This window comes from Asterias rubens, chromosome 17 (genome assembly GCF_902459465.1).
Source record: "Asterias rubens chromosome 17, eAstRub1.3, whole genome shotgun sequence".
In the NCBI taxonomy this organism is placed as follows: domain Eukaryota; kingdom Metazoa; phylum Echinodermata; class Asteroidea; order Forcipulatida; family Asteriidae; genus Asterias; species Asterias rubens.
The window spans coordinates 2,351,452-2,379,339 of record NC_047078.1 but is presented as its reverse complement, the minus strand read 5'-3'; the positions used below and the strand labels follow the sequence as shown (position 1 = coordinate 2,379,339).

The 27,888-nt window shown below is 41.4% G+C and overlaps 1 protein-coding gene and 71 non-coding genes across 72 annotated transcripts; 1 reads left to right on the top strand and 71 right to left on the bottom strand.

The window, feature by feature from the left end:
* The first annotated feature begins 1,079 nt into the window (after nucleotides 1-1,079).
* On the top strand, nucleotides 1,080-27,346 carry LOC117301617 (protein SSUH2 homolog). The gene is made up of 13 exons (XM_033785638.1): nucleotides 1,080-1,388; nucleotides 2,533-2,685; nucleotides 3,433-3,594; nucleotides 19,976-20,036; nucleotides 21,226-21,358; nucleotides 21,949-22,009; nucleotides 22,564-22,688; nucleotides 23,583-23,645; nucleotides 23,923-24,002; nucleotides 24,534-24,626; nucleotides 25,609-25,717; nucleotides 25,888-25,989; nucleotides 26,591-27,346. The coding sequence occupies exons 1-13, from the start codon at nucleotides 1,331-1,333 to the stop codon at nucleotides 26,744-26,746; spliced, it is 1,356 nt and encodes a 451-aa protein (XP_033641529.1). The 5' UTR covers nucleotides 1,080-1,330; the 3' UTR covers nucleotides 26,747-27,346.
* Nucleotides 4,167-4,247, bottom strand: Trnay-aua. The gene has a single exon. It is a non-coding gene; the product is annotated as a tRNA-Tyr (tRNA).
* Nucleotides 4,347-4,428, bottom strand: Trnas-aga. The gene has a single exon. It is a non-coding gene; the product is annotated as a tRNA-Ser (tRNA).
* On the bottom strand, nucleotides 4,514-4,595 carry Trnas-uga. The gene has a single exon. It is a non-coding gene; the product is annotated as a tRNA-Ser (tRNA).
* On the bottom strand, nucleotides 4,686-4,767 carry Trnas-aga. The gene has a single exon. It is a non-coding gene; the product is annotated as a tRNA-Ser (tRNA).
* On the bottom strand, nucleotides 5,019-5,100 carry Trnas-aga. Its single transcript has one exon. It is a non-coding gene; the product is annotated as a tRNA-Ser (tRNA).
* Nucleotides 5,187-5,268, bottom strand: Trnas-uga. Its single transcript has one exon. It is a non-coding gene; the product is annotated as a tRNA-Ser (tRNA).
* Nucleotides 5,366-5,447, bottom strand: Trnas-uga. The gene has a single exon. It is a non-coding gene; the product is annotated as a tRNA-Ser (tRNA).
* Nucleotides 5,542-5,623, bottom strand: Trnas-aga. Its single transcript has one exon. It is a non-coding gene; the product is annotated as a tRNA-Ser (tRNA).
* On the bottom strand, nucleotides 5,876-5,957 carry Trnas-aga. Its single transcript has one exon. It is a non-coding gene; the product is annotated as a tRNA-Ser (tRNA).
* Trnas-uga lies at nucleotides 6,043-6,124 on the bottom strand. Its single transcript has one exon. It is a non-coding gene; the product is annotated as a tRNA-Ser (tRNA).
* On the bottom strand, nucleotides 6,215-6,296 carry Trnas-uga. Its single transcript has one exon. It is a non-coding gene; the product is annotated as a tRNA-Ser (tRNA).
* Trnas-aga lies at nucleotides 6,387-6,468 on the bottom strand. The gene has a single exon. It is a non-coding gene; the product is annotated as a tRNA-Ser (tRNA).
* On the bottom strand, nucleotides 6,554-6,635 carry Trnas-uga. The gene has a single exon. It is a non-coding gene; the product is annotated as a tRNA-Ser (tRNA).
* On the bottom strand, nucleotides 6,730-6,811 carry Trnas-aga. The gene has a single exon. It is a non-coding gene; the product is annotated as a tRNA-Ser (tRNA).
* On the bottom strand, nucleotides 6,897-6,978 carry Trnas-uga. Its single transcript has one exon. It is a non-coding gene; the product is annotated as a tRNA-Ser (tRNA).
* On the bottom strand, nucleotides 7,068-7,149 carry Trnas-aga. The gene has a single exon. It is a non-coding gene; the product is annotated as a tRNA-Ser (tRNA).
* Nucleotides 7,233-7,314, bottom strand: Trnas-uga. Its single transcript has one exon. It is a non-coding gene; the product is annotated as a tRNA-Ser (tRNA).
* On the bottom strand, nucleotides 7,405-7,486 carry Trnas-uga. Its single transcript has one exon. It is a non-coding gene; the product is annotated as a tRNA-Ser (tRNA).
* On the bottom strand, nucleotides 7,577-7,658 carry Trnas-aga. Its single transcript has one exon. It is a non-coding gene; the product is annotated as a tRNA-Ser (tRNA).
* Trnas-uga lies at nucleotides 7,744-7,825 on the bottom strand. Its single transcript has one exon. It is a non-coding gene; the product is annotated as a tRNA-Ser (tRNA).
* Trnas-uga lies at nucleotides 7,917-7,998 on the bottom strand. Its single transcript has one exon. It is a non-coding gene; the product is annotated as a tRNA-Ser (tRNA).
* On the bottom strand, nucleotides 8,088-8,169 carry Trnas-aga. The gene has a single exon. It is a non-coding gene; the product is annotated as a tRNA-Ser (tRNA).
* On the bottom strand, nucleotides 8,436-8,517 carry Trnas-aga. The gene has a single exon. It is a non-coding gene; the product is annotated as a tRNA-Ser (tRNA).
* On the bottom strand, nucleotides 8,784-8,865 carry Trnas-aga. Its single transcript has one exon. It is a non-coding gene; the product is annotated as a tRNA-Ser (tRNA).
* Trnas-aga lies at nucleotides 8,956-9,037 on the bottom strand. The gene has a single exon. It is a non-coding gene; the product is annotated as a tRNA-Ser (tRNA).
* On the bottom strand, nucleotides 9,128-9,209 carry Trnas-uga. The gene has a single exon. It is a non-coding gene; the product is annotated as a tRNA-Ser (tRNA).
* Trnas-aga lies at nucleotides 9,299-9,380 on the bottom strand. Its single transcript has one exon. It is a non-coding gene; the product is annotated as a tRNA-Ser (tRNA).
* Nucleotides 9,647-9,727, bottom strand: Trnas-aga. Its single transcript has one exon. It is a non-coding gene; the product is annotated as a tRNA-Ser (tRNA).
* Nucleotides 9,992-10,073, bottom strand: Trnas-aga. Its single transcript has one exon. It is a non-coding gene; the product is annotated as a tRNA-Ser (tRNA).
* Nucleotides 10,164-10,245, bottom strand: Trnas-aga. Its single transcript has one exon. It is a non-coding gene; the product is annotated as a tRNA-Ser (tRNA).
* On the bottom strand, nucleotides 10,499-10,580 carry Trnas-aga. Its single transcript has one exon. It is a non-coding gene; the product is annotated as a tRNA-Ser (tRNA).
* Trnas-uga lies at nucleotides 10,666-10,747 on the bottom strand. Its single transcript has one exon. It is a non-coding gene; the product is annotated as a tRNA-Ser (tRNA).
* Trnas-aga lies at nucleotides 10,837-10,918 on the bottom strand. The gene has a single exon. It is a non-coding gene; the product is annotated as a tRNA-Ser (tRNA).
* Trnas-uga lies at nucleotides 11,002-11,083 on the bottom strand. Its single transcript has one exon. It is a non-coding gene; the product is annotated as a tRNA-Ser (tRNA).
* Trnas-aga lies at nucleotides 11,175-11,256 on the bottom strand. The gene has a single exon. It is a non-coding gene; the product is annotated as a tRNA-Ser (tRNA).
* Trnas-aga lies at nucleotides 11,347-11,428 on the bottom strand. The gene has a single exon. It is a non-coding gene; the product is annotated as a tRNA-Ser (tRNA).
* Nucleotides 11,519-11,600, bottom strand: Trnas-aga. Its single transcript has one exon. It is a non-coding gene; the product is annotated as a tRNA-Ser (tRNA).
* On the bottom strand, nucleotides 11,691-11,772 carry Trnas-aga. Its single transcript has one exon. It is a non-coding gene; the product is annotated as a tRNA-Ser (tRNA).
* On the bottom strand, nucleotides 11,856-11,937 carry Trnas-uga. Its single transcript has one exon. It is a non-coding gene; the product is annotated as a tRNA-Ser (tRNA).
* On the bottom strand, nucleotides 12,029-12,110 carry Trnas-aga. The gene has a single exon. It is a non-coding gene; the product is annotated as a tRNA-Ser (tRNA).
* On the bottom strand, nucleotides 12,201-12,282 carry Trnas-aga. The gene has a single exon. It is a non-coding gene; the product is annotated as a tRNA-Ser (tRNA).
* On the bottom strand, nucleotides 12,373-12,454 carry Trnas-aga. Its single transcript has one exon. It is a non-coding gene; the product is annotated as a tRNA-Ser (tRNA).
* Trnas-aga lies at nucleotides 12,545-12,626 on the bottom strand. Its single transcript has one exon. It is a non-coding gene; the product is annotated as a tRNA-Ser (tRNA).
* On the bottom strand, nucleotides 12,713-12,794 carry Trnas-uga. The gene has a single exon. It is a non-coding gene; the product is annotated as a tRNA-Ser (tRNA).
* Trnas-aga lies at nucleotides 12,885-12,966 on the bottom strand. The gene has a single exon. It is a non-coding gene; the product is annotated as a tRNA-Ser (tRNA).
* Trnas-aga lies at nucleotides 13,052-13,133 on the bottom strand. The gene has a single exon. It is a non-coding gene; the product is annotated as a tRNA-Ser (tRNA).
* Trnas-uga lies at nucleotides 13,220-13,301 on the bottom strand. The gene has a single exon. It is a non-coding gene; the product is annotated as a tRNA-Ser (tRNA).
* Trnas-aga lies at nucleotides 13,392-13,473 on the bottom strand. Its single transcript has one exon. It is a non-coding gene; the product is annotated as a tRNA-Ser (tRNA).
* Trnas-uga lies at nucleotides 13,559-13,640 on the bottom strand. The gene has a single exon. It is a non-coding gene; the product is annotated as a tRNA-Ser (tRNA).
* On the bottom strand, nucleotides 13,732-13,813 carry Trnas-uga. The gene has a single exon. It is a non-coding gene; the product is annotated as a tRNA-Ser (tRNA).
* On the bottom strand, nucleotides 13,903-13,984 carry Trnas-aga. Its single transcript has one exon. It is a non-coding gene; the product is annotated as a tRNA-Ser (tRNA).
* Trnas-aga lies at nucleotides 14,542-14,623 on the bottom strand. The gene has a single exon. It is a non-coding gene; the product is annotated as a tRNA-Ser (tRNA).
* Nucleotides 14,710-14,791, bottom strand: Trnas-uga. The gene has a single exon. It is a non-coding gene; the product is annotated as a tRNA-Ser (tRNA).
* On the bottom strand, nucleotides 14,882-14,963 carry Trnas-aga. Its single transcript has one exon. It is a non-coding gene; the product is annotated as a tRNA-Ser (tRNA).
* Nucleotides 15,049-15,130, bottom strand: Trnas-uga. Its single transcript has one exon. It is a non-coding gene; the product is annotated as a tRNA-Ser (tRNA).
* Nucleotides 15,222-15,303, bottom strand: Trnas-uga. The gene has a single exon. It is a non-coding gene; the product is annotated as a tRNA-Ser (tRNA).
* Nucleotides 15,393-15,474, bottom strand: Trnas-aga. The gene has a single exon. It is a non-coding gene; the product is annotated as a tRNA-Ser (tRNA).
* On the bottom strand, nucleotides 16,044-16,125 carry Trnas-uga. Its single transcript has one exon. It is a non-coding gene; the product is annotated as a tRNA-Ser (tRNA).
* On the bottom strand, nucleotides 16,216-16,297 carry Trnas-uga. The gene has a single exon. It is a non-coding gene; the product is annotated as a tRNA-Ser (tRNA).
* On the bottom strand, nucleotides 16,385-16,466 carry Trnas-uga. Its single transcript has one exon. It is a non-coding gene; the product is annotated as a tRNA-Ser (tRNA).
* Nucleotides 16,567-16,648, bottom strand: Trnas-uga. Its single transcript has one exon. It is a non-coding gene; the product is annotated as a tRNA-Ser (tRNA).
* Nucleotides 16,741-16,822, bottom strand: Trnas-uga. Its single transcript has one exon. It is a non-coding gene; the product is annotated as a tRNA-Ser (tRNA).
* On the bottom strand, nucleotides 16,911-16,992 carry Trnas-aga. Its single transcript has one exon. It is a non-coding gene; the product is annotated as a tRNA-Ser (tRNA).
* Nucleotides 17,085-17,166, bottom strand: Trnas-uga. Its single transcript has one exon. It is a non-coding gene; the product is annotated as a tRNA-Ser (tRNA).
* Trnas-aga lies at nucleotides 17,255-17,336 on the bottom strand. The gene has a single exon. It is a non-coding gene; the product is annotated as a tRNA-Ser (tRNA).
* Nucleotides 17,427-17,507, bottom strand: Trnas-uga. Its single transcript has one exon. It is a non-coding gene; the product is annotated as a tRNA-Ser (tRNA).
* On the bottom strand, nucleotides 17,686-17,767 carry Trnas-aga. Its single transcript has one exon. It is a non-coding gene; the product is annotated as a tRNA-Ser (tRNA).
* Nucleotides 17,847-17,928, bottom strand: Trnas-uga. Its single transcript has one exon. It is a non-coding gene; the product is annotated as a tRNA-Ser (tRNA).
* On the bottom strand, nucleotides 18,054-18,135 carry Trnas-aga. Its single transcript has one exon. It is a non-coding gene; the product is annotated as a tRNA-Ser (tRNA).
* Trnas-uga lies at nucleotides 18,215-18,296 on the bottom strand. The gene has a single exon. It is a non-coding gene; the product is annotated as a tRNA-Ser (tRNA).
* Nucleotides 18,422-18,503, bottom strand: Trnas-aga. Its single transcript has one exon. It is a non-coding gene; the product is annotated as a tRNA-Ser (tRNA).
* Nucleotides 27,347-27,888: the final 542 nt, after the last annotated feature.

The following is a 27,888-nucleotide window of genomic DNA, read 5'->3' as shown; positions in this document are numbered from 1 at the left end:
AATCTACACACAAATCCCAGTATGAATTTTTAGTTCAAAATAATTTTAAAATTTGACATAACATCTTCAGTATACCAGAACCACAAAGACAAATAGTCATCAATAATAATCATACTGAAAATCAGACCATTAATACCACAGATGACGTACAGTTGAACACTCATGACATCTTCGCGGTATAGAGGAATGTCCAGCGAGACAATTTCTCGAAAGAACATAATTTCTACTGCAATTAGATTAGGCACACGGTCTTACCGCAAACCATACCTCACTATACCATGCCTCCAATTCCATGAACACCAAAGTTGTTTGCCTAAAAGGAAAATGACTAAAAGGTGAATTCCCTATAATTTCCCGATTAAGAACAAATCTGAAATCAACAATGAGACTTGTAAACAGATCTTTGCCCTTTTTCTAAACATTTCCCTGGGTAGAATTAAAAGGCAGGGACACCTTTGGTAATATTGTCAAAGACCAGTCTTCGGTCTCACTGTGTATCTCAACATTATTCATAAAATAACAAACCTGTGAAAATTTGAACTCAAGTTGCAAAAGAACAATGGAAGAAAAAACACCCTTGTCACTCAAGTTGTGTGCTTTCAGGTGATTGAATTCGAGACCTCAGCTGAAGTGATAAATTACTTCTTTCTCAAATACTACGTTACTTCAGAGGGAGCCGTTTCTCACAAAGTTGTATACTGTCAACAGCTCTCTGTTACTCGTTACCAAGTAAGTTGTTATGCTTACAATTATTTTGAGTAATTACCAATAGTGGCCAGTGCCTTTAATGCTCCGTTCAAGAGACTTTGCACTGTACCTCGATACATTAAAGCTCATAAACTGTTTTCGTTATGGTGAACAATGAATGTCAACCCATGGGGTTCACCCGTGTAGCCTTCCTTTGTCGTTCTACAGGACTGAAATCAAGTGCAGGAAGAATAAACACAACATTGCAACACACGCACCCTCTTTTAATAAATAACCCCAAAATCAATATCTCATATAATTATTTATCAAAGTTGCTATGGGGATGTTGTGTAAACGAATCAACAGAAACGCTAGACTGGGCTGAATCGGGGTGTAGTGTGATACGCTCAATTAAAACTATACATGTTCATGTTTATCAGCAGAAGATAAAATATTTTTTGAAATGGGTCTGACTGATACGCCTTATTTATAACTCGGACTGGCAGATAGCCCTATTCTAGGATATACTATACGTTGGTATGTAGGAAAAAACAAGAGCTTTTAACTACCAGTACTCTATAATACGTGCAGCTGGTGTTAATGTCATTGAAGAACTTGTAGTTGGTTGTTTCGTCTGGAATAAATGGCAGGGTTTACACAAATAGCTTCAACGTCATCTCTACCACCGGTTGAGTCGACAGGTAGGTGTGTCACCTCGTACCTTTTAATTCAATTCAATGAGCCATTTGCCACTTTAGATTTGAACAATGACTTGCTCAGTCACAATGTAATTACATTTGAATTCCTCAGACTGTCGAGACAGTTGCTACGCCAACTGATTAAGGGCAAGCTTTTGTAGAGCAACCTCCAGATGAGCAAACCCAGGGGTGGATTTCACATAGAGTTAAGACTAGTCTTATCTCGAGTTGGGACGAGTTACCCGTCCTAACTTAGGACTAGCTGCACATTTTTGATATCTCTTAGGTAGGACATGGGTAGGACTAGTCCTAACTCTTTGTGAAATCAAACCCTTGTACCATTGTGCCATACACATCCATTCAGAATCGTGCATCTCTTACGAAACTAAGCAAAAGCTTGCCCCTATAATCATGTGACATAGCAACTGTCTAAAAGCCGGAGGAGTTCAAACTTTAACTGGTAACTCTTGATCAAGCACGTCATTGTACCATACAATATTGATTCAAATCTAACACGCAAATGGCTTATATTCAATTCAAGCTAACATTTATGTCCATAGTCATAATAAGAAAAGACGGAATCGTAATGAACAAAACAAAGTTAGTTGTGCAATACTAAGCAAAATAGTAAACATGACTAAAAAATAATGTTCGAAAACAGACATTATCTAGTTTCAGGAAACATTACAACTCATATCACATATCTTTCTCATTTCATACTCCGATTGTGTGCTAGCTTGTATCACCAAAACACAAAATCACATCATCTAAAAGCCGTAGGCCCTCATACTTTGGTAGGGGCCTATTTCTCTTGTAGCAGAACTACACGGCTGTTTTAAATAACTTAAGCACAACATCTCTGTCAAAACATTTCTTGTTTAATTGTGTTCTGGGCAAGCAAAAAAATCCTTGCTTAGTAAAATCAGATTACCGGCCAAGACTCCACTCAATTGTTATGCTAAGTAAACAACAGCTTAATACCAGTCACAAGCAATGTATATGGCATGAAATTTTGGCCAGCAAAATCTGTAAAATAAGCGTGCTATTTTCGTGCTTAAGCATTTTTGTTTTTGCTTAAACAGCTCTATGAAATTGGCCACAGGTCTTAATAAGGCTATTTTCCCTTCCATTTCCAACCCCTCAAAAGGATCGCCTCACGGGAATCAAGTTCCCCTTGCGCAGAATGTCCAGTCGCCCTCCCAATCATTGCCACAAGCCCCGCCCATGTACATGCAAACTGCACAGTTGCCTCTTGTTGCATCCGGGGACTTGTCCAGACCTGGAATGGACCAATCAATACGTGAGTATGCATAATGACGTCAGTTGAAGAACTAATGACGTTGCAATTAGTTTCAGTCAACTTTCAGAGTTGCTTGATAATAACATAACAATAATAACCGTGCAGCTTATTGCCTGTAAGGAATTGCATTGGAATATACAAAGCCACCTTTTATATCACCAATGACATGCACTTCAAAAGGTAAACATTAATTAATAAGACAAATATGGTTAACCTATTAAAGGCATTGTACACTATTGGTAATTACTCAAAATAATTATTAGCATAAAACCTTACTTGGTAACGAGTAATGGGGAGCTGTTGATAGTATAAAACATTGTGAGAAACGGATCCCTCTGAAGTGACATAGTTTTCGAGAAAGAAGTAATTTTCCACGAACTTGATTTCGAGACCTTATATTTAGAACTTGAGGTCTCGAAATCAACCATCTAAACGCACACAGCTTCGTGTGACCAGGGTTGTTTTTTCTTTCATTATTATCTGGCAACTTCGATGACCGATTGAGCTCAAATTTTCACAGGTTTGTTATTTTATGCATATGTTAATATACACCAACTGTGAAGGCTAGTCTTTGACAATTACCAATAGTGTCCACTGCCTTTAACTAACAAGAATAGGCCCTACGTCCATACAAAAATAAGGCAATTTCAATCATTCACAGCCTGCGATTGTCAAATACAACTCACTACATGTTAATCAAACATTGAAATAAATAAATAACCTGTTCATCCATTTTTCTCGATCAAGCTTGGAGAGCGCCCTCTGGCGAGACAGATTCTCCATCCTACACTTGGCCCGACGCTCCGAGGGCAGACGTGGAGGACAACGAGAAGGTGCGGGAACCAGCGTATAAAATGACGCAGGCCATAACGAAAATCGACGGCTATGAGAACACGAGTACCATGGAGAGTAAGTCAAAAGAAGGATTTATTCGACATGTAATTCATGTTCGTAAAAAGCAAAAGAAAACATTTCCTCTAGAATAAAACTCTCTGTTTTCACTTAAAGAATTATATGGACAATGTGCGGGTAACCATTTAAAGGTACTAAAGTTGGTGTGTGAGATTTGAGGCATAACATGGTGAAATACAATTTTATTATTGCCTGGCCCCTTTATGGAACATAGGGATCAGTATTCTTATAGTTAAGAGCATACAGGGAACAAGACAAAGATGGCGATCGAAGCATAAGAATGGTTCAGCATCTGCTGTGGAATGATTTAAGCTTTTGGTTACAAGCAGTCCAAGATGTGGTATTGGTGCATGGCTAATTATCACTTTCACTAGCAGTATTTGATGTATTTTTATAATTTTATTCTATTTTGAAGACGAGTGCTAGGAATAAAGTATTCAGTTACTTTGTCTTTTTTCTTGAAAAGAATATAACATTCAAACAAAACAGGTGCGTTCGTTAAAATAAGGTGACATGAAGAGTTTTGTTGAAATTGAATTAATAGACCAAACATCATTTCTTTTTTACACCAAAGTCGGCAGGATTCGAACCTGCGCGGGAGACCCCAACAGATTTATAATCTGTCGCCTTAACCACTCGGCCACGACTACCTGTGATGAGGAATTATCTACTTGCAATGTCTGTTAACTTTTTTTCTTGTACTTAATTGTTTATGAAACATGAAGCCCCCCCCCCCCAAAAAAAAAAAGCGTAGTCGGCAGGGTTCGAACATGCGCGGTGAGACCCCAACAGATTTCTAGTCTATGGCCTTAACCACTCGGCCATGACTACCTGTTAGGAGTTGTCTACTTGCAATGTTATGGGCTTCTGCTTTTCTTGAATGTTTATGAAACATGATGCCCCAAAAAGGCAAAAACCTAGTCGGCAGGGTTCGAACCTGCGCGGGAAGATCCCAACAGATTTCAAGTCTGTCGCCTTAACCACTCGGCCACGACTACCTGTTAGGAGTTATTTACTTGCAATGATTGTAAACTTCTTTTTATTGTACTCGATTGTTTATGAAACAAGATACCCCCAAAAGGCAAAACCGTGGTCGGCAGGGTTCGAACCTGCGCGGGGATACCCCAACAGATTTCTAGTCTGTCGCCTTAACCACTCGGCCACGACTACGTGTCTGGAATTATCTCTTGCAATGTTATTGGCTTCTTTTTTACTTGAATGTTTATGAAACACTGCCCCCAAAAAGGCAAAAACGTAGTTGGCATGGTTCAAAACAAGCGCGGGGAGACCCCACCAGATTTCTAGTCTGTCGCCTTAACCGCTCGGCCACGACTACCTGCTACAAACTTTCTAATTGCAATGTTATGGGCTTCTGCTTTTCTTGAATGTTTATGAAACACGATGCCCCCAAAAGGCAAAATCGTAGTCAGCAGGGTTCGAACCTGCGCGGGGAGACCCCAACAGATTTCTAGTCTGTCGCCTTAACCACTCGGCCACGACTACCTGTGAAAAATTATCTACTTGCAATGTTATTGGCTTCTTTTTTACTTGAATGTTTATGAAACATGATGCCCACAAAAAGGCAAAAACGTAGTCGGCAGGGTTAAAACCTGCGCGGGGAGACCCAAACAGATCTCAAGTCTGTCGCCTTAACCACTCGGCCACGAATACCTGTTGGAGAATCTCTACTTGCAATTTTCGTGAACTTATTTTCTTGTACTCGATTGTTTATGAAACATATAGCCCCCACCCCCCTACAAGGCAAAAACGTAGTCGGCAGGGTTCGAACCTGCGCGGGGAGACCCCAACAGATTTCAAGTCTGTCGCCTTAACCACTCGGCCACGACTACCTGTTAGGATTAATTTACTTGCAATGATTGTAAACTTCTTGTTATTGTACTCGAATGTTTATGAAACAATCATGATGCCCCAAAAACGCAAAAACGTAGTCGGCAGGATTCGAACCTGCGCGGGGATACCCCAACAGATTTCTAGTCTGTCGCCTTAACCACTCGGCCACGACTACCCGTCTGGAATTATCTCTTGCAATGTTATTGGCTTCTTTTTTACTTGAATATTTATGAAACATACTGCCCCAAAAAAGGCAAAATCGTAGTCGCCATGGTTCAAACAAGCGCGGGGAGACCCCACCAGATTTCTAGTCTGTCGCCTTAACCGCTCGGCCACGACTACCTGTTACAAACTTTCTAATTGCAATGTTATGGGCTTCTGCTTTTCTTGAATGTTTATGAAACACAATGCCCCCAAAAGGCAAAATCGTAGTCAGCAGGGTTCGAACCTGCGCGGGGAGACCCCAACAGATTTCTAGTCTGTCGCCTTAACCACTCGGCCACGACTACCTGTGAAGAATTATCTACTTGCAATGTTATTGGCTTCTTTTTTACTTGAATGTTTATGAAACATGATGCCCCAAAAAGGCAAAAACGTAGTCGGCAGGGTTCGAACCTGCGCGGGAAGATCCCAACAGATTTCAAGTCTGTCGCCTTAACCGCTCGGCCACGACTACCTGTTAGGAGTTATTTACTTGCAATGATTGTAAATTTCTTTTTATTGTACTCGAATGTTTATGAAACATGATGCCCCCAAAAGGCAAAAACGTAGTCGGCAGGGTTCGAACCTGCGCGGGGAGACCCCAACAGATTTCAAGTCTGTCGCCTTAACCACTCGGCCACGACTACCTGTTAGGAGTTATTTACTTGCAATGATTGTAAACTTCTTTTTATTGTACTCGAATGTTTATGAAACATGATGCCCCAAAAAGGCAAAAACGTAGTCGGCAGGGTTCGAACCTGCGCGGGGAGACCCCAATAGATTTCTAGTCTGTCGCCTTAACCACTCGGCCACGACTACCTGTCTGGAATTATCTCTTGCAATGTTATTGGCTTCTTTTTTACTTGAATGTTTATGAAACATGATGCCCACAAAAAGGCAAAAACGCAGTCGGCAGGGTTAAAACCTGCGCGGGGAGACCCAAACAGATCTCAAGTCTGTCGCCTTAACCACTCGGCCACGAATACCTGTTAGGATTTATTTACTTGCAATGATTGTAAACTTCTTGTTATTGTACTCGAATGTTTATGAAACAATCATGATGCCCCAAAAACGCAAAAACGTAGTCGGCAGGGTTCGAACCTGCGCGGGGAGACCCCAACAGATTTCTAGTCTGTCGCCTTAACCGCTCGGCCACGACTACCTGTTACAAACTTTCTAATTGCAATGTTATGGGCTTCTGCTTTCCTTGAATGTTTATGAAACATGATGCCCCAAAAAGGCAAAAACGTAGTCGGCAGGGTTCGAACCTGCGCGGGAAGATCCCAACAGATTTCAAGTCTGTCGCCTTAACCACTCGGCCACGACTACCTGTTAGGAGTTATTTACTTGCAATGATTGTAAATTTCTTTTTATTGTACTCGAATGTTTATGAAACATGATGCCCCAAAAGGCAAAAACGTAGTCTGCAGGGTTCGAACCTGCGCGGGGAGACCCCAACAGATTTCTAGTCTGTCGCCTTAACCACTCGGCCACGACTACCTGTCTGGAATTATCTCTTGCAATGTTATTGGCTTCTTTTTTACTTGAATATTTATGAAACATACTGCCCCAAAAGTAAAAAACGTAGTCGGCATGGTTCGAACCTGCGCGGGGAGACCCTAATAGATTTCAAGTCTGTCGCCTTAACCACTCGGCCACGACTACCTGTTAGGAGTTATTTACTTGCAATGATTGTAAATTTCTTTTTATTGTACTCGAATGTTTATGAAACATGATGCCCCCAAAAGGCAAAAACGTAGTCGGCAGGGTTCGAACCTGCGCGGGGAGACCCCAACAGATTTCAAGTCTGTCGCCTTAACCACTCGGCCACGACTACCTGTTAGGAGTTATTTACTTGCAATGATTGTAAACTTCTTTTTATTGTACTCGAATGTTTATGAAACATGATGTCCCAAAAAGGCAAAAACGTAGTCGGCAGGGTTCGAACCTGCGCGGGGAGACCCCAACAGATTTCTAGTCTGTCGCCTTAACCACTCGGCCACGACTACCTGTGAAGAATTATCTACTTGCAATGTTATTGGCTTCTTTTTTACTTGAATGTTTATGAAACATGATGCCCCAAAAAGGCAAAAACGTAGTCGGCAGGGTTCAAACATGCGCGGGAAGATCCCAACAGATTTCAAGTCTGTCACCTTAACCACTCGGCCACGACTACCTGTTAGGAGTTATTTACTTGCAATGATTGTAAATTTCTTTTTATTGTACTCGAATGTTTATGAAACATGATGCCCCCCAAAAGTCAAAAACGTAGTCGGCAGGGTTCGAACCTGCGCGGGGAGACCCCAACAGATTTCAAGTCTGTCGCCTTAACCACTCGGCCACGACTACCTATTAGGAGTTATTTACTTGCAATGATTGTAAACTTCTTTTTATTGTACTCGAATGTTTATGAAACATGATGCCCCAAAAAGGCAAAACGTAGTCGGCAGGGTTCGAACCTGCGCGGGGAGACCCCAACAGATTTCTAGTCTGTCGCCTTAACCACTCGGCCACGACTACCTGTGAAGAACTATCTACTTGCAATGTTATTGGCTTCTTTTTTACTTGAATATTTATGAAACATGATGCCCCAAAAAAAGGCAAAAACGTAGTCGGCAGGGTAAAAACCTGCGCGGGGAGACCCCAACCGATCTCAAGTCTGTCGCCTTAACCACTCGGCCACGAATACCTGTTGGAGAATCTCTACTTGCAATTTTTGTGAAGTTATTTTCTTGTACTCGATTGTTTATGAAACATATAGCCCCCACCCCCCTACAAGGCAAAAACGTAGTCGGCAGGGTTCGAACCTGCGCGGGGAGACCCCAACAGATTTCTAGTCTGTCGCCTTAACCACTCGGCCACGACTACCTGTGAAGAAATATCTACTTGCAATGTTATTGGCTTCTTTTTTACTTGAATGTTTATGAAACATGATGCCCACAAAAAGGCAAAAACGTAGTCGGCAGGGTTAAAACCTGCGCGGGGAGACCCCAACAGATCTCAAGTGTGTCGCCTTTACCACTCGGCCACGAATACCTGTTGGAGAATCTCTACTTGCAAGTTTCGTGAACTTATTTTCTTGTACTCGTATGTTTTTGAAACATATAGCCCCCACCCCCCCTACAAGGCAAAAACGTAGTCGGCAGGGTTCGAACCTGCGCGGGGAGACCCCAACAGATTTCTAGTCTGTCGCCTTAACCACTCGGCCACGACTACCTGTTAGGAGTTATTTACTTGCAATGTTTGTAAACTTCTTTTTACTGTACTCGAATGTTTATGAAACAAGATACCCCCAAAAGGCAAAAACGTAGTAGGCAGGATTCGAACCTGCGCGGGGATACCCCAACAGATTTCTAGTCTGTCGCCTTAACCACTCGGCCACGACTACCTGTTAGGAGTTATTTACTTGCAATGTTTGTAAACTTCTTTTTACTGTACTCGAATGTTTATGAAACAAGATACCCCCAAAAGGCAAAAACGTAGTAGGCAGGATTCGAACCTGCGCGGGGATACCCCAACAGATTTCAAGTCTGTCGCCTTAACCACTCGGCCACGACTACCTATTAGGAGTTATTTACTTGCAATGATTGTAAACTTCTTTTTATTGTACTCGAATGTTTATGAAACATGATGCCCCAAAAAGGCAAAACGTAGTCGGCAGGGTTCGAACCTGCGCGGGGAGACCCCAACAGATTTCTAGTCTGTCGCCTTAACCACTCGGCCACGACTACCTGTGAAGAACTATCTACTTGCAATGTTATTGGCTTCCTTTTTACTTGAATATTTATGAAACATGATGCCCCCAAAAAAGGCAAAAACGTAGTCGGCAGGGTAAAAACCTGCGCGGGGAGACCCCAACCGATCTCAAGTCTGTCGCCTTAACCACTCGGCCACGAATACCTGTTGGAGAATCTCTACTTGCAATTTTCGTGAACTTATTTTCTTGTACTCGATTGTTTATGAAACATATAGCCCCCACCCCCCTACAAGGCAAAAACGTAGTCGGCAGGGTTCGAACCTGCGCGGGGAGACCCAACAGATTTCTAGTCTGTCGCCTTAACCACTCGGCCACGACTACCTGTGAAGAAATATCTACTTGCAATGTTATTGGCTTCTTTTTTACTTGAATGTTTATGAAACATGATGCCCACAAAAAGGCAAAAACGTAGTCGGCAGGGTTAAAACCTGCGCGGGGAGACCCCAACAGATCTCAAGTGTGTCGCCTTTACCACTCGGCCACGAATACCTGTTGGAGAATCTCTACTTGCAATTTTCGTGAACTTATTTTCTTGTACTCGTATGTTTTTGAAACATATAGCCCCCACCCCCTACAAGGCAAAAACGTAGTCGGCAGGGTTCGAACCTGCGCGGGGAGACCCCAACAGATTTCTAGTCTGTCGCCTTAACCACTCGGCCACGACTACCTGTTAGGAGTTATTTACTTGCAATGTTTGTAAACTTCTTTTTACTGTACTCGAATGTTTATGAAACAAGATACCCCCAAAAGGCAAAAACGTAGTAGGCAGGATTCGAACCTGCGCGGGGATACCCCAACAGATTTCTAGTCTGTCGCCTTAACCACTCGGCCACGACTACCTGTCTGGAATTATCTCTTGCAATGTTATTGGCTTCTTTTTTACTTGAATATTTATGAAACATACTGCCCCCAAAAAAGGCAAAAACGTAGTCGCCATGGTTCAAACAAGCGCGGGGAGAACCCACCAGATTTCTAGTCTGTCGCCTTAACCGCTCGGCCACGACTACCTGTTACAAACTTTCTAATTGCAATGTTATGGGCTTCTGCTTTTCTTGAATGTTTATGAAACACAATGCCCCCAAAAGGCAAAATCGTAGTCAGCAGGGTTCGAACCTGCGCGGGGAGACCACAACAGATTTCTAGTCTGTCGCCTTAACCACTCGGCCACGACTACCTGTGAAGAATTATCTACTTGCAATGTTATTGGCTTCTTTTTTACTTGACTGTTTATGAAACATGATGCCCCAAAAAGGCAAAAACGTAGTCGGCAGGGTTCGAACCTGCGCGGGAAGATCCCAACAGATTTCAAGTCTGTCGCCTTAACCACTCGGCCACAACTACCTGTTTTGAGTTATTTACTTCCAATGATTGTAAATTTCTTTTTATTGTACTCGAATGTTTATGAAACATGATGCCCCATAAGGCAAAAACGTAGTCGGCAGGGTTCGAACCTGCGCGGGGAGACCCCAACAGATTTCTAGTCTGTCGCCTTAACCACTCGGCCACGACTACCTGTCTGGAATTATCTCTTGTAATGTTATTGGCTTCTTTTTTACTTGAATATTTATGAAACATACTGCCCCAAAAGTAAAAAACGTAGTCGGCAGGGTTCGAACCTGCGCGGGGAGACCCCAATAGATTTCAAGTCTGTCGCCTTAACCACTCGGCCACGACTACCTGTTAGGAGTTATTTACTTGCAATGATTGTAAATTTCTTTTTATTGTACTCGAATGTTTATGAAACATGATGCCCCCCAAAAGGCAAAAACGTAGTAGGCAGGATTCGAACCTGCGCGGGGATACCCCAACAGATTTCTAGTCTGTCGCCTTAACCACTCGGCCACGACTACCTGTTAGGAGTTATTTACTTGCAATGTTTGTAAACTTCTTTTTACTGTACTCGAATGTTTATGAAACAAGATACCCCCAAAAGGCAAAAACGTAGTAGGCAGGATTCGAACCTGCGCGGGGATACCCCAACAGATTTCTAGTCTGTCGCCTTAACCACTCGGCCACGACTACCTGTTAGGAGTTATTTACTTGCAATGTTTGTAAACTTCTTTTTACTGTACTCGAATGTTTATGAAACAAGATACCCCCAAAAGGCAAAAACGTAGTAGGCAGGATTCGAACCTGCGCGGGGATACCCCAACAGATTTCTAGTCTGTCGCCTTAACCACTCGGCCACGACTACCTGTTAGGAGTTATTTACTTGCAATGTTTGTAAACTTCTTTTTACTGTACTCGAATGTTTATGAAACAAGATACCCCCAAAAGGCAAAAACGTAGTCGGCAGGGTTCGAACCTGCGCGGGGAGACCCCAACAGATTTCTAGTCTGTCGCCTTAACCACTCGGCCACGACTACCTGTCTGGAATTATCTCTTGTAATGTTATTGGCTTCTTTTTTACTTGAATATTTATGAAACATACTGCCCCAAAAGTAAAAAACGTAGTCGGCAGGGTTCGAACCTGCGCGGGGAGACCCCAATAGATTTCAAGTCTGTCGCCTTAACCACTCGGCCACGACTACCTGTTAGGAGTTATTTACTTGCAATGATTGTAAATTTCTTTTTATTGTACTCGAATGTTTATGAAACATGATGCCCCCCAAAAGGCAAAAACGTAGTAGGCAGGATTCGAACCTGCGCGGGGATACCCCAACAGATTTCTAGTCTGTCGCCTTAACCACTCGGCCACGACTACCTGTTAGGAGTTATTTACTTGCAATGTTTGTAAACTTCTTTTTACTGTACTCGAATGTTTATGAAACAAGATACCCCCAAAAGGCAAAAACGTAGTAGGCAGGATTCGAACCTGCGCGGGGATACCCCAACAGATTTCTAGTCTGTCGCCTTAACCACTCGGCCACGACTACCTGTTAGGAGTTATTTACTTGCAATGTTTGTAAACTTCTTTTTACTGTACTCGAATGTTTATGAAACAAGATACCCCCAAAAGGCAAAAACGTAGTAGGCAGGATTCGAACCTGCGCGGGGATACCCCAACAGATTTCTAGTCTGTCGCCTTAACCACTCGGCCACGACTACCTGTTAGGAGTTATTTACTTGCAATGATTGTAAACTTCTTTTTATTGTACTCGAATGTTTATGAAACATGATGCCCCAAAAAGGCAAAAACGTAGTCGGCAGGGTTCGAACCTGCGCGGGGAGACCCCAACAGATTTCTAGTCTGTCGCCTTAACCACTCGGCCACGACTACCTGTGAAGAATTATCTACTTGCAATGTTATTGGCTTCTTTTTTACTAGAATGTTTATGAAACATGATGCCCCCCAAAAGGCAAAAACGTAGTCGGCAGGGTTCGAACCTGCGCGGGGAGACCCCAATAGATTTCAAGTCTGTCGCCTTAACCACTCGGCCACGACTAATTGGTAGGAGTTATTTACTTGCAATGTTTGTAAACTTCTTTTTATTGTACTCGAATGTTTATGAAACAAGATACCCCCAAAAGGCAAAAACGTAGTCGGCAGGATTCGAACCTGCGCGGGGAGACCCCAACAGATTTCTAGTCTGTCGCCTTAACCACTCGGCCACGACTACCTGTGAAGAATCATCTACTTGCAATGTTATTGGCTTCTTTTTTACTTGAATATTTATGAAACATGATGCCCCAAAAAGGCAAAAACGTAGTCGGCAGGGTTCGAACCTGCGCGGGGAGACCCCAACAGATTTCTAGTCTGTCGCCTTAACCACTCGGCCACGACTTCCTATGAAGAATTATCTACTTGCAATGTTATTGGCTTCTTTTTTACTAGAATGTTTATGAAACATGATGCCCCCCAAAAGGCAAAAACGTAGTCGGCAGGGTTCGAACCTGCGCGGGGAGACCCCAATAGATTTCAAGTCTGTCGCCTTAACCACTCGGCCACGACTAATTGGTAGGAGTTATTTACTTGCAATGTTTGTAAACTTCTTTTTATTGTACTCGAATGTTTATGAAACAAGATACCCCCAAAAGGCAAAAACGTAGTCGGCAGGATTCGAACCTGCGCGGGGAGACCCCAACAGATTTCTAGTCTGTCGCCTTAACCACTCGGCCACGACTACCTGTGAAGAATCATCTACTTGCAATGTTATTGGCTTCTTTTTTACTTGAATGTTTATGAAACATGATGCCCCAAAAAGGCAAAAACGTAGTCGGCAGGGTTCAAACCTGCGCGGGAAGATCCCAACAGATTTCAAGTCTGTCACCTTAACCACTCGGCCACGACTACCTGTTAGGAGTTATTTACTTGCAATGATTGTAAATTTCTTTTTATTGTACTCGAATGTTTATGAAACATGATGCCCCCCAAAAGGCAAAAACGTAGTCGGCAGGGTTCGAACCTGCGCGGGGAGACCCCAACAGATTTCAAGTCTGTCGCCTTAACCACTCGGCCACGACTACCTATTAGGAGTTATTTACTTGCAATGATTGTAAACTTCTTTTTATTGTACTCGAATGTTTAGGAAACATGATGCCCCAAAAAGGCAAAACGTAGTCGGCAGGGTTCGAACCTGCGCGGGGAGACCCCAACAGATTTCTAGTCTGTCGCCTTAACCACTCGGCCACGACTACCTGTGAAGAACAATCTACTTGCAATGTTATTGGCTTCTTTTTTACTTGAATATTTATGAAACATGATGCCCCCAAAAAAGGCAAAAACGTAATAATAATAATAATAATAATGGACACTTAATAAAGCGCCGGTGTCCGCCGCAAGCGGCGCTCATGGCGATACTCTACAAAGGAACAACAAGCAATGAAAGTAGCAAACAACAAAATAAGAAAAATAAACTGAACAAAAAGCTTCTCTATGAAAATGAGTTTTTAAACTGTTCTTGAATGTGTTGAGTGATTTGGAGAGTTTTACAGTGTCCGGGAGGGAGTTCCAAAGCTTTGGTGCTGCGCTTTGAAAACTTCTCTCCCCCCATACATGTTTAGTTGTTTTTTCCTGGAGGAATTTGTGTTAGTCGGCAGGGTAAAAACCTGCGCGGGGAGACCCCAACCGATCTCAAGTCTGTCGCCTTAACCACTCGGCCACGACTACCTGTGAAGAATCATCTACTTGCAATGTTATTGGCTTCTTTTTTACTTGAATATTTATGAAACATGATGCCCCAAAAAGGCAAAAACGTAGTCGGCAGGGTTCGAACCTGCGCGGGGAGACCCCAACAGATTTCTAGTCTGTCGCCTTAACCACTCGGCCACGACTTCCTATGAAGAATTATCTACTTGCAATGTTATTGGCTTCTTTTTTACTAGAATGTTTATGAAACATGATGCCCCCCAAAAGGCAAAAACGTAGTCGGCAGGGTTCGAACCTGCGCGGGGAGACCCCAATAGATTTCAAGTCTGTCGCCTTAACCACTCGGCCACGACTAATTGGTAGGAGTTATTTACTTGCAATGTTTGTAAACTTCTTTTTATTGTACTCGAATGTTTATGAAACAAGATACCCCCAAAAGGCAAAAACGTAGTCGGCAGGATTCGAACCTGCGCGGGGAGACCCCAACAGATTTCTAGTCTGTCGCCTTAACCACTCGGCCACGACTACCTGTGAAGAATCATCTACTTGCAATGTTATTGGCTTCTTTTTTACTTGAATGTTTATGAAACATGATGCCCCAAAAAGGCAAAAACGTAGTCGGCAGGGTTCAAACCTGCGCGGGAAGATCCCAACAGATTTCAAGTCTGTCACCTTAACCACTCGGCCACGACTACCTGTTAGGAGTTATTTACTTGCAATGATTGTAAATTTCTTTTTATTGTACTCGAATGTTTATGAAACATGATGCCCCCCAAAAGGCAAAAACGTAGTCGGCAGGGTTCGAACCTGCGCGGGGAGACCCCAACAGATTTCAAGTCTGTCGCCTTAACCACTCGGCCACGACTACCTATTAGGAGTTATTTACTTGCAATGATTGTAAACTTCTTTTTATTGTACTCGAATGTTTAGGAAACATGATGCCCCAAAAAGGCAAAACGTAGTCGGCAGGGTTCGAACCTGCGCGGGGAGACCCCAACAGATTTCTAGTCTGTCGCCTTAACCACTCGGCCACGACTACCTGTGAAGAACAATCTACTTGCAATGTTATTGGCTTCTTTTTTACTTGAATATTTATGAAACATGATGCCCCCAAAAAAGGCAAAAACGTAATAATAATAATAATAATAATGGACACTTAATAAAGCGCCGGTGTCCGCCGCAAGCGGCGCTCATGGCGATACTCTACAAAGGAACAACAAGCAATGAAAGTAGCAAACAACAAAATAAGAAAAATAAACTGAACAAAAAGCTTCTCTATGAAAATGAGTTTTTAAACTGTTCTTGAATGTGTTGAGTGATTTGGAGAGTTTTACAGTGTCCGGGAGGGAGTTCCAAAGCTTTGGTGCTGCGCTTTGAAAACTTCTCTCCCCCCATACATGTTTAGTTGTTTTTTCCTGGAGGAATTTGTGTTAGTCGGCAGGGTAAAAACCTGCGCGGGGAGACCCCAACCGATCTCAAGTCTGTCGCCTTAACCACTCGGCCACGAATACCTGTTGGAGAATCTCTACTTGCAATTTTCGTGAACTTATTTTCTTGTACTCGATTGTTTATGAAACATATAGCCCCCACCCCCCTACAAGGCAAAAACGTAGTCGGCAGGGTTCGAACCTGCGCGGGGAGACCCCAACAGATTTCAAGTCTGTCGCCTTAACCACTCGGCCACGACTACCTGTGGGGAATTATCTACTTTCATACTTTGTGAACTTATTTTCATGTACTCGAATGTTTATGAAACATGATGCTCCCCCAAAAGGAAAAACGTAGTGGGCAGGACTCGAACCTGCGCGGGGAGACCCCAACAGATTTCAAGTCTGTCGCCTTAACCACTCAGCCACGACTACCTGAAAGGAATTATTTACTTGCAATTGTGTAAACTGCTTTATCTGTACTCGAATGTTTATGAAACATGATGCCCGAAAAGGTAGAAACGTAGTCGACAGGGTTCGAACCTGCGCGGGGAGACCAAAACAGATTTCAAGTCTGTCGCCTTAACCACTCGGCCACGACTATCTGCAAGGAATTTTCTACTTGCAATTGTGTAAACTGCTTTGTCGTGTACTTGAATGTTTAAGAAACATGATCCCCCCCCCCCCCAAAAAAAAGGCAAAAACGTAGTCGGCAGGGTTCGAACCTGCGCGGGGAGATCCCAACAGATTTCAAGTCTGTCGCCTTAACCACTCGGCCATGACTACCTGTGAGAAATTATTTACTTGCGATGTTTGTAAACTTTTTTTTCTTGTACTTGAATGTTTATGATACATGATGCTCCCCAAAAAAGGAAAAACGTAGTCGGCAGGGTTCGAACCTGCGCGGGGAGACCCAAACACATTTCAAGTCTGTCGCCTTAACCACTCGGCCACGACTACCTGTGGGGATTTCTCTACTTGCAATTTTGGTGAACTTTTTTCTTGTACTCGATTATTTATGAAACATGATGCCCCCAAAAGGCAAAAACGTAGTCGGCAGGGTTCGAACCTGCGCGGGGACACCCCAATAGATTTCTAGTCTATCGCCCTAACCACTCGGCCACGACTACCTGTAAGGAATTATTTACTTGCGATGTTTGTAAACTTCTTTTTATTGTACTTGAATGTTTATGATACATGATGCTCCCCAAAAAAGGAAAAACGTAGTCGGCAGGGTTCGAACCTGCGCGGGGAGACCCAAACACATTTCAAGTCTGTCGCCTTAACCACTCGGCCACGACTACCTGTGGGGATTTCTCTACTTGCAATTTTGGTGAACTTTTTTCTTGTACTCGATTATTTATGAAACATGATGCCCCCAAAAGGCAAAAACGTAGTCGGCAGGGTTCGAACCTGCGCGGGGACACCCCAATAGATTTCTAGTCTATCGCCTTAACCACTCGGCCACGACTACCTGTAAGGAATTATTTACTTGCGATGTTTGTAAACTTCTTTTTATTGTACTCGAATGTTTATGAAACATGATGCCCCAAAACAGCAAAAACGTAGTCGGCAGGGTTCGAACCTGCGCGGGAGACACCAACAGATTTCAAGTCTGTCTCCTTAACCACTCGGCCACGACTACCTGTGTCTAGCTTCTGTTTAAATTCAGCTAGCAATTCGAAAGCTCAGTGTAAGATAAAAAACAAGACGAGTTCTCAGTCGGCATGACTCGAAACTGCGATGTAGGACTCCGACCTTAGCTAAAAGAAAACTAATTTCAGTTTTCATTGATAGAAGAACAAAATAAAATAGAAAATTCACGTAGTCGGCAGGATTCGAACCTGCGCGGGGAGACCCCAATAGATTTCTAGTCTATCGCCTTAACCGCTCGGCCACGACTACTTGACACTACTTCTTGATTTTGTTAGATTTTATTAAATTGTACTGCAATATGTTTACGAAGAAACGTAAAGCAAAACGACGTAGTTGGCAGGGTTCGAACCTGAGCGGGTAGACACTGACAGATTTCAAGTCTGTCGCTTTAACCACTCGGCCACGACTACCTGTCACTTTTGACTCGTTTTTATTTGTATTCTTCGGGACAAAACAAGTCGAATTCAAACTTGCCTTGCGATTTATATTGGGCATTGGAAATAAATAATTTGTAGAAGAAAAAATAAAAATCACACGTAGTCGGCAGGATTCGAACCTGCGCGGGGAGACCCCAATAGATTTCTAGTCTATCGCCTTAACCGCTCGGCCACGACTACTTGACACTACTTCTTGATTTTGTTAGATTTTATTAAATTGTACTGCAATATGTTTACGAAGAAACGTAAAGCAAAACGACGTAGTTGGCAGGGTTCGAACCTGAGCGGGTAGACACTGACAGATTTCAAGTCTGTCGCTTTAACCACTCGGCCACGACTACCTGTCACTTTTGACTCGTTTTTATTTGTATTCTTCGGGACAAAACAAGTCGAATTCAAACTTGCCTTGCGATTTATATTGGGCATTGGAAATAAATAATTTGTAGAAGAAAAAATAAAAATCACACGTAGTCGGCAGGATTCGAACCTGCGCGGGGAGACCCCAATGGATTTCTAGTCTATCGCCTTAACCGCTCGGCCACGACTACTTGACAATATTACTCGATTTTGTTAGGTCTTACTTTTCATAGTGTTGCTGGTCTATTTTTACCATATTTTTTTATTTTTTAGATCCAGTTCAATCATCTCTTTGGTTCAATACACATTCTTTTTAAAATCAACAAATAATACTGGTACAATATAGAATTAAGTTTATTAAACCGTAGATTGATGTCTTATACCCACCTTCCTTAAAGTAGTTCACTGAAATGCATTATTCATTTTACTTTCTAAATATTATTTGTTTTTGTATAATTGTATCTAATTCGGTGCTGGGTTCATAGAACAAAGTCGACTTCTTTATTTAAGCTGTGTGCATAGGAGAGGGATTAAGTTGATTAAAATAAAAAAGTGATATTATCTGATAAGAAGATTAATTATTTGTTTGTTTTGGGATTTTCTTTCCAAGTTTTCACTCTTTTAGTTTAAGTCGGTCTGTATAATAGACCTATACCCAGTAGCCTCCGCCCACCATAAGTGGGTGCACTCTTAATGTAAAAGAGTGAAAACCTCTCGTTTTGTTCACCATACCACTCTTGCAAATAGCCATATGGAGGACAACTCGATTTAGAGTGAAACTCGTTCCAATTTCACCCAAAAAGAGTGACACCAAATGACGTTCACTCTCACCAAAACTGACACCAAATACATGCGTCAAGGTCAATGACGTCATGTGCACTTCATCTATGTGTAAGACACAACGCAGAAATTGAAAATGGCGGGAAAATGTTTACGTTTTTGGATGAAGTTTCTAAGTGTTTGCCTTTTGGACGCTAATTGGTCCACTGTTTTGATTGGTCAATGCATAATGAGTAGAGCCTAAAGGACCGGTCTTGTGTTTGTTTTATTTATTACTACTAACAAAACAACAGTTAATTTATAAGCTTAAAGACAGTGGACACTATTGGTATAATGTCAAAGACCTGCAGTTTTCTCACTTGGTGTATCTCAACATATGCATAAAATAACAAATCTGTGAAAATTTGAGCTTGATTGGTCGTCGGAGTTGCGAGATAACTATGAAAGAAAAAACACCCTTGTCACACGAAGTTGTGTGCTTCCAGATGCTTGATTTCGAGACCTCAAATTCTAAACTTGAGGTCTCGAAATCAAATTCGTGTAAAATTACTTCTTTCTCAAAAACTACGTCACTTCAGAGGGAGCCGTTTCTCACAATGTTTTTTACTATCAACCTCTCCCCATTACTCGTTACCAAAATGAGGTTTTATGCTGATAATTATTTTGAGTAATTACCAATAGTGTCCACTGTCTTTAAGTTCCTTTTGTTTAATACTGCAATTTGTTTTATCAGGGGATCGCTTATCAGCTTGCTCAGGGCTTTGCTAACCCTTTTTTCGATTAAATGTTTGCTGCTTAAAATTAACATTTGCTTTGCCCCACCGCGAGTATTGAACATTCTTATTAAAATTCAGAGATGTTTCTGTCTGACACTATTTTGTAGGCAAACCTGCTGAAAGGCCTCACTTGCACATACCACAAAACCAACCGAGGGGATACAAATCGTAAGTGACATTCAATTTGTATATTATAGATGGCAAAACTACTTCGAAGGAGAAATAAATAAAGTCAAGCTCAGTGGAAAATGGAAACTTATATAGTTCCGTTTTGACGCTCTAATAGTTTGAAAAACATTACGTGAAGTGACACGAAACAGTGAAGTGTGATCTAATACTGCAGCAAGAGAGACTGCTACCAGCATGCTCACAGTTGGTCACTAACATTGTCGCTCTTAAAGGCAGTGTGGACACTATTGGTAATTACTCAAAATAATTATTAGCATAAAAACCTCACTTGGTAACGAGTAATGGGGAGAGGTTGATAGTATAAAACGTTCTGAGAAACGGCTCCCTCTGAAGTGGCGTAGTTTTCGAGAAAGGAGTAATTTTCCACGAACTTGATTTCGAGACCTCAGATTTAGAATTTGAGTTCTTGAAATCAAGCATCTGAAAGCACACAAGTTCGTGCGACAAGGGTGTTTTTTTCTTTCATAGTTGTCTCACTACTCCGACGACCAATCGAGCTCAAATTACAGGTTTGTTATTTTATGCATATGTTGAGAATCGATAAGACTGGTCTTTGACAATATTACCAATAGTGTCCGTGTCTTTAACCACATTGTACACACTGGTCAGCTCATTATTCCATGATATCCTAAATTGGACTATACCACATGTTCTATAGGGGGTGTTGATCAACAGAAGTCAGTAATTTGGTTAGGAGGGGCAGGACAAAACTCTGTCCGCACACTTTGCGTACTTAATTGGATATGTCAATCAATATTAGATGAAACCAAAACTTAAGCAGAAAATGAGATACTAACCATACTAAGGCAATACCTGGACATGAAAACAAAACACTTAGATAAAAAACAATCGATGTAAAATGCAAACCAAATCCTCTCATTTGAGAAAAGATTGTCAGCATGTGATGACAGACAACCTACCACATAAATGTTTCAACCCAACAGGTCCCTCGCTGCAGGGTTGACAAAACCAAGGCCCTACCTCAAGACAAAATAAATGGTATGTCTTGCTCAACAACACATCCCCTAAAACAACAAATAATAAGAACACAATATTCCTTTAGCCAGTCATAAACAAAGGATAAGTTGGTGATCTATGAAATCAATTTTACCTTCCCCCTAAAACAATCCATCGAAATTATGATACTGGACTTCCATTGTGCCACCAGTGCTTGCAGGGACATCCCTGACGCGGAAGCGAAACATGCACTGGTTGACCTGACTGCCCAGCACTGTTGCTTCGGGAAACGAACGGCTAAAGAGATGGAAATAAGTAAGATCGAGTATTCATCTGCCACTAAAGTAAGTGAATCGCATAAACTATAAGGACAGGTGGTGTCTTTATATGTATATACATGAACGTCAGACTTAAAGGCAGTGAACACTATTGGTAATTACTCAAAATAATTATTAGCATAAAACCTTTCTTGGTGACGAGTAATGGGAGAGGTTGATGGTATAAGACATTGTGAGAAACGGCTCCCTCTGAAGTGCCATAGTTTTTGAGAAAGAAATAATTTTCGAGACTTCAGATTTAGAACTTGAGGTCTCGAAATCAACCATCTAAACGCACACAACTTCGTGTGACAAGGGTGTTTTCTTCTTTCATTATTATCTCGCAACTTTGATGACCGATTGAGCTCAAATTTTCACAGGTTAGTTATTTTATGCATATGTTGAGATACACCAACTGTAAAGGCTAGTTTTTGACAATTACCAATAGTGTCCACTGCCTTTAACTGCGAATATAATTACTGTTCCAATGTTTGCATTGTACGGAGCTCACAAGTGACACACACGCATAAGGTTTTCTCGAGGGACTCCGTATGTAACAGTTTGCAGTATAATTTGGGGTATTTTATTTGACATGCCTTTTTTTCCTTTTTTTTAAGTACACCTTGGAGACATTTGTGGAAAGTCGGACAACTAAGCGAGCCTTCATACCATACAAAGGTAAGTCACACTGTAGCTACAAATAAGTACTATTTTCAATGGGGATATATTTTGGGGGATTAGTACCTTGCTACAATACAGATTTTATTTATTTTAAATCTTAAGACATACACAATAGTTACAAGTTGTACAGGGGCTGTCAAGGTTTGGTTAAAACAAAAGTATACAACTGTCATCAAAAGATGTGTAAAACCAGACCCCGGCCAACGATAAAAATATAATTATACAATATAAAAAGGTGATTGCACTGAAACATTTAAAAATCACACAAAATAAAAAAATAAAACACAAAATCTTATTCAACAACGTATTAAACATAAGACCAGGTCTTAGAGTCATCATCATCACACATACTCACATTTTTTATGTTCTCAAAACTCGTCTGGCAAATTACGGAGACCGTGCCTTTTCCAGCTGAGCACCGCGTCTCTGGAATTCCTCGCCAGACGAGCTGAAGGACACACCTGATCTGTCAACATTCAAACACAACCTCTCATGAGATTGGTAAAAAGAATCTTTAACCGTAACCTTCTTATCCGTGCTTTACACATCAGGTCAAAACATAGATAGTCCAAGAGAGGGCGCCCCACCCGCTCTTTGGGACGTACCGAACCCTTTCAGTGCGACTTTGAAACCCAGCGTTACAAAAGTGAGAGTGCCACACAGCTCGACTGTCGAGGTAAGATGTATATGAATATTCGTTTTTACATGAGACGAAACAAAGTTCGCAAATATGTTTTACAGTAAATTAATCCTTGGCCTATCGAGCTCCGGTTCTCAATATTGAGTTAAGATAATATTGACTTGAGAAATGCGTAGTAAAGTTTGACAAAAATCAAAATTATGACCCAATTTTTAAGTCTCGATCAACGAAAAGGGGACTATAATAGTTCAGTCTCAGTTCAGTCCAGCTTATTTCCTCGCAAACAGTTTGCGTTTTACACAATCATACTTACGGTACTTTCAATGAAATTTAATGGTTCAGTGTAGATTCCTTACATAATGGAAGACTTTGAGGCGCTAGGTGGCAGCAGACTTACCAGGTAAATTTCCATTGTTTACGTAGTTCTGAGCGTGCGCACATTATCGAGAACAATGGATTTTACCTGGTAGGTCTGCTGCCACCAAGCGTCCTGAAAGTCTCCCATTAGATAAAATCTAATTTTACCGTCACTTATTGAAGGCAGTGGACACTTTTGGTAATTGTCAAAGACTAGCCTTCACAGTTTATGTATCTCAACATGTGCATAAAATAACCAACCTGTGAAAATTTGAGCCCAATCGGTCATCGAACTTGCGAGATAATAATGAAGGAAAAAACACCCTTGTCACACGAAGTTGTGTGTGTTTAGATGGTTGATTTCGAGACCTCAAGTTCTAAACCTGAGGTCTCGAAATCAAATTCGTGGAAAATTACTTCTTTCTCGAAAACTATGGCACTTCAGAGGGAGCCGTTTCTCACAATGTTTTATACCATCAACCTCTCCCCATTACTCGTCACCAAGAAAGGTTTTATGATAATAAATATTTTGAGTAATTACCAATAACTGCCTTTAATGTTTTCTCATCATAGACGTGTTTTGCTTGCACTGGACGTGGCTTTAACAAATGCTTTAGGTGTAAAGGTCGAGGAAGGGTAAGAATAAATCAAGGACTTTTGATAATGTTTTGGATTTTGTTTTGGATTTTGTTTGCTGATACAATATTCTTCTTATTGTGTTCGCACCCGCGCGATGTTGTATTTCAGCCAGAACTGAAGGCAGACTTTGGCACTTTTGTTTAAAACAGCAATAGGTCACTAAAAGGTGTAACATTTCTGCTCCAGTAGGGAACATGTGTAGCTGACCCATCGTTTGACAATGAAAGTGGTAATAAGTTGCAGTTCATTTCGGTTGTGTACATTTCATTTGCAGACCAAATGTAAACACTGCAAGGCTACGGGTCACAAAAAGAATGAAGACTGCGTGTACTGCCATGGCAAAGGAGGACAGAGGTTTGTTCATCTCCCGTGCTACCAAATTTCGACCGTGGCAGCCATTTTGATTTTTTCAATTTTAGCAGTTTTGTTTTTTTGTTTAAGCATGCCTCAACGATATCCCATAATCAAAACCATGTGACTCATTTCAACAACATCGTATAGTTTGTATCTTTCTTAAATAAAATGTTTCGCTATTGTTAATTTTGAAATGTTAATTACAAAGTTATACTTACCGACTCGCGTTGCGCATGGAAGTAGACCAAAGTACACGACAAGCTAAAATATTATGTTTGTCTTTGTCTTTGTGCACAAGACCCTCTGTCAACTCGTATAGGGTAGCAGTATCACCTGATCTGCCATGGTTATTCAAGGCAACAGTATCCAGCCAATCAGTGGGCAATGATCAGACATTTTGCCACACAACTAAAATGGCAGCGTGCATGAATTACCTCAAAAGCAGATAATGCATAGACAACACGCACCCCTTATTCTCAGACTTATGTTTCCACGACGTTGTTTGATGTGTTGATGTATTATTTTATCTAGGTGTTTTCGGTGCAATGGACATGGTGTCATATCATGCTCCAAATGTGAAGCGTATAAGCTGCTGGAATTCTACATCATGCTGACTTCCACATTGTAAGTGTAGTCTTTGGGTGCGGTTCGTTTAGCTTCACTGGGTCGACCCCGGTCTGCCCCGGTACGTTCGAATAGCTTTGACGGGGCTCACCCGGGTCAGCCCCCAGTGCCCTGCTTGTGGAGTGGTTCACTTGGGGTGACCTAAGGTGCATGCCGTCACCACGGGAGGGCGAGTGTGATCGTTCGATTAGCTCTTGTCAGAGGCTCACCCGAGTGAGAACTGCGGGGTCGATCTAGGGAAGCTAAACGAACGCACCCGCTATAGGGTCCATTGCAGTTTGAAGGTCAAATTAACGCAACAAAGTTTAGAAATAGCATTTATTGTTTAGACCTTTATATGAAGTAGTTATTGTAGTAGGGCGCCCTCACGCAGATGTCAAAAGGCGGTTGCTCATTGGGCCACAGTTAGTGTGCGTTTCCATACTCAAAATCGTTTTGCCTCGATGACGGTGGGATGACGTCATGCATACTCTCTTAGTGTAAAAGAGTGAAAAACACTACTCTTTACATTTCGAGCTGTCCCTCTATGGCTCTTCAAAAAGAGTGGTGGTTATTTCACTCTTTTAGAGGGGTTTCACTCCAGGGCAGAGTGAAAATCACTTAAAAAGATGCAAACTTCAATCTAAAAGAGTGGAAGACCACTCGAAAAAGAGTTGTCCTTCATATGGCTCTTCAAAGAGTGCCTTTTCACTCTTTTACATTAAGAGAGTACGATTTATTGGCTCAAGTACATACGTGTCGATTTCAAGTTGTTTTACTGACAAAAAATTAGCCACTTTATGTCAAACAGAAACGAAAAACCTTACAAAAAAAATATGTTACAATAATCATAGGACATTAAAAGTTGCTTCAATTGTTTAGCCGAAAATTCTTCTTGTTTTCACATTACTCATGACATTAACTCGCGACATAAAGATGTTCACATTTTTAATTTGTTAATATTAAAAATCTTCAAACATCGTGGTTTTTCTTTTAAATATAGTGACGTCAAAAGGGATGAGTTCTTATATCATACTGAGAAGCGGTTGCCTAGGAAACTAGTGACGAAAGGAGTTGATGGGGTCACACTCTTTGAAGAAACCAAACAATCGGTAAATATCGTCATTAAAGTTGAAATGATTATCTCATTTTCTTTGGAACCCTAAGTGCACTATAGTTAAATAAAATGTATGCGTGTAATTCTCTTGATCATTCATTCACAATGTACTATTGGTCATAATTAGCACATGAGGAATCTTCACTTGTTTGTATACGTCTATAGGTGGCGCCCTTGACTAACTTCTCAGTCGCTGAAGTGAACAGCCAATCTGAAAAGTTTGCTGCAAAACACGGCAAAGTGAAAACAGAACGCATCGTACAGCAGGTAATGCAAACTTATCAAGACTTATAAAGGCTAAATGACTTAATCAATTTTGAGGTGTGCCCATTTTTTCTTTTCTCGTACAAAACTAAGAAGAGATAAAAACCGCAAGTTTCAGTTGAAAGTTTTCATCCATGGAGGAGGCATCTTTACCTTTTGCCTACCAGGGCCCAATTTCATAGAGCTGCTTAGCACACAAAATTGCTAAGCATGAAATTTCTTTCTTGATAAAAACAGGATAACCAGCCAAATTTCCACGTGATTTTCAGGATAAGCAAACAGCTGAATACCAGTAACAAGCAATATGCCACAATTAGAAATTTAGTCGATAATCATGTTTTTATGAAGGAAGAAATTTCATGCTAAGCAAATTTTGGTGCTTAGCAGCTCTATGAAATTGGGCCCAGATTGGGTTTCAAAACATTATAAACATACGATGTCGCGTGCTACATTGTCACCATTTATTACCGATCTCATTGACAACGAGATCATCTATGTGCAGGCAAGGTCAGAGTAAAGATGGGAGCTTTAAATAGGTTGGGACATTAATTAGGGTGAATTTTGCATAATATGACTTTTAGTAATGACAGTTTTTACATTACAGACGCACAAAGTGGTCGGGATCCCAATCGCCGAGGTCCAATACACGTGGAAAGGCAAGGAGGGCAGATACTGGATCTATGGCCAGCAGCCGCGCAAGGTCTATGCACCAGACTACCCACAGCAGTGCTGTTGTAAATGCAAATGCTCCATATTGTAAATATCATCGTCAAGGGACAGGTTTATGTCGTCACCATAAGTGACCGTGGCGTCATCTTAAAGTAACCATGACATTACTACATTATGGTACTATTAAAGCAGTTGCAGAAGGCACTTCATGTGACAGGCACTTCATGTACAATAATAGAGGTTTAGCTGCACGTTCCGCGTAAACGTGAACGTCGGAAAATTGTGTCGTTAAAATATCACGTTTTTAGCATACATGAAGTTACCATTTTTCACGTCAGGTACGTATGTGCATACAAACGTCATACGTGAGCATGAAATAAGCCCAAAGTGGTGACGTCACCCAGAAACAACACAATTTGTTGACGTTCACTCACGTTGTGCTCGCGTAACTTGCAGCTAAACCTCGCTATTGTCACAATGTCACAACGTCACGACATCAAAGCACAGTCACAACAAAATATTCCAATAAGTTTAACAACTTACTGGGTTTGTACACTTGACAAAACAAGGTGCGCACTAACCACAAACATTGACTTAGGCCCTTTCTACAGAAGAGGATCAGAGCATACTGATCGAAACGTCGAGTTGAAACCAACGGTTCCTTTCCGAACCTCCCCTTTCATTTAAAGGCAGTGGACACTATTGGTAATTGTCAAAGACTAGCCTTCACAGTTGGTGTAACAAACCTGTGAAAATTTGGGCTCAATCAGTCATCGAAGTTGCGAGATAGTAATGAAAGGAAAAAGCACCATTGTCACACAAAGTTGTTTGCGTTTAATTAGATGGTTGATTTCAAGACCTCAAGTTTGAATCTGAGGTCTCGAAATCAAATTCGTAGAATATTACTTCTGTCTCAAAAACTATGGCATTTTAGAGGGAGCCGTTTCTCACAATGTTTTATACCATCAACCTCTCCCCATTACTCGTCACCAAGAAAGGTTTTATGCTAATTATTTTGAGTAATTACCAATAGTGTCCACTGCCTTTAAAGATAGTTATTACATGGTGTTACCGCAAACCTTTCCATATCGTATGGCCACCATGCAAAGTTTCAAATCCTACTTAGGCTAATAATGCTTGTATGTGAGAACAAATTTTAACAATGTAATAACATTTTACATCATGCTTGCTCCTCATGTTGACACAATACTCAGATACGTTTTATTCGCAAAA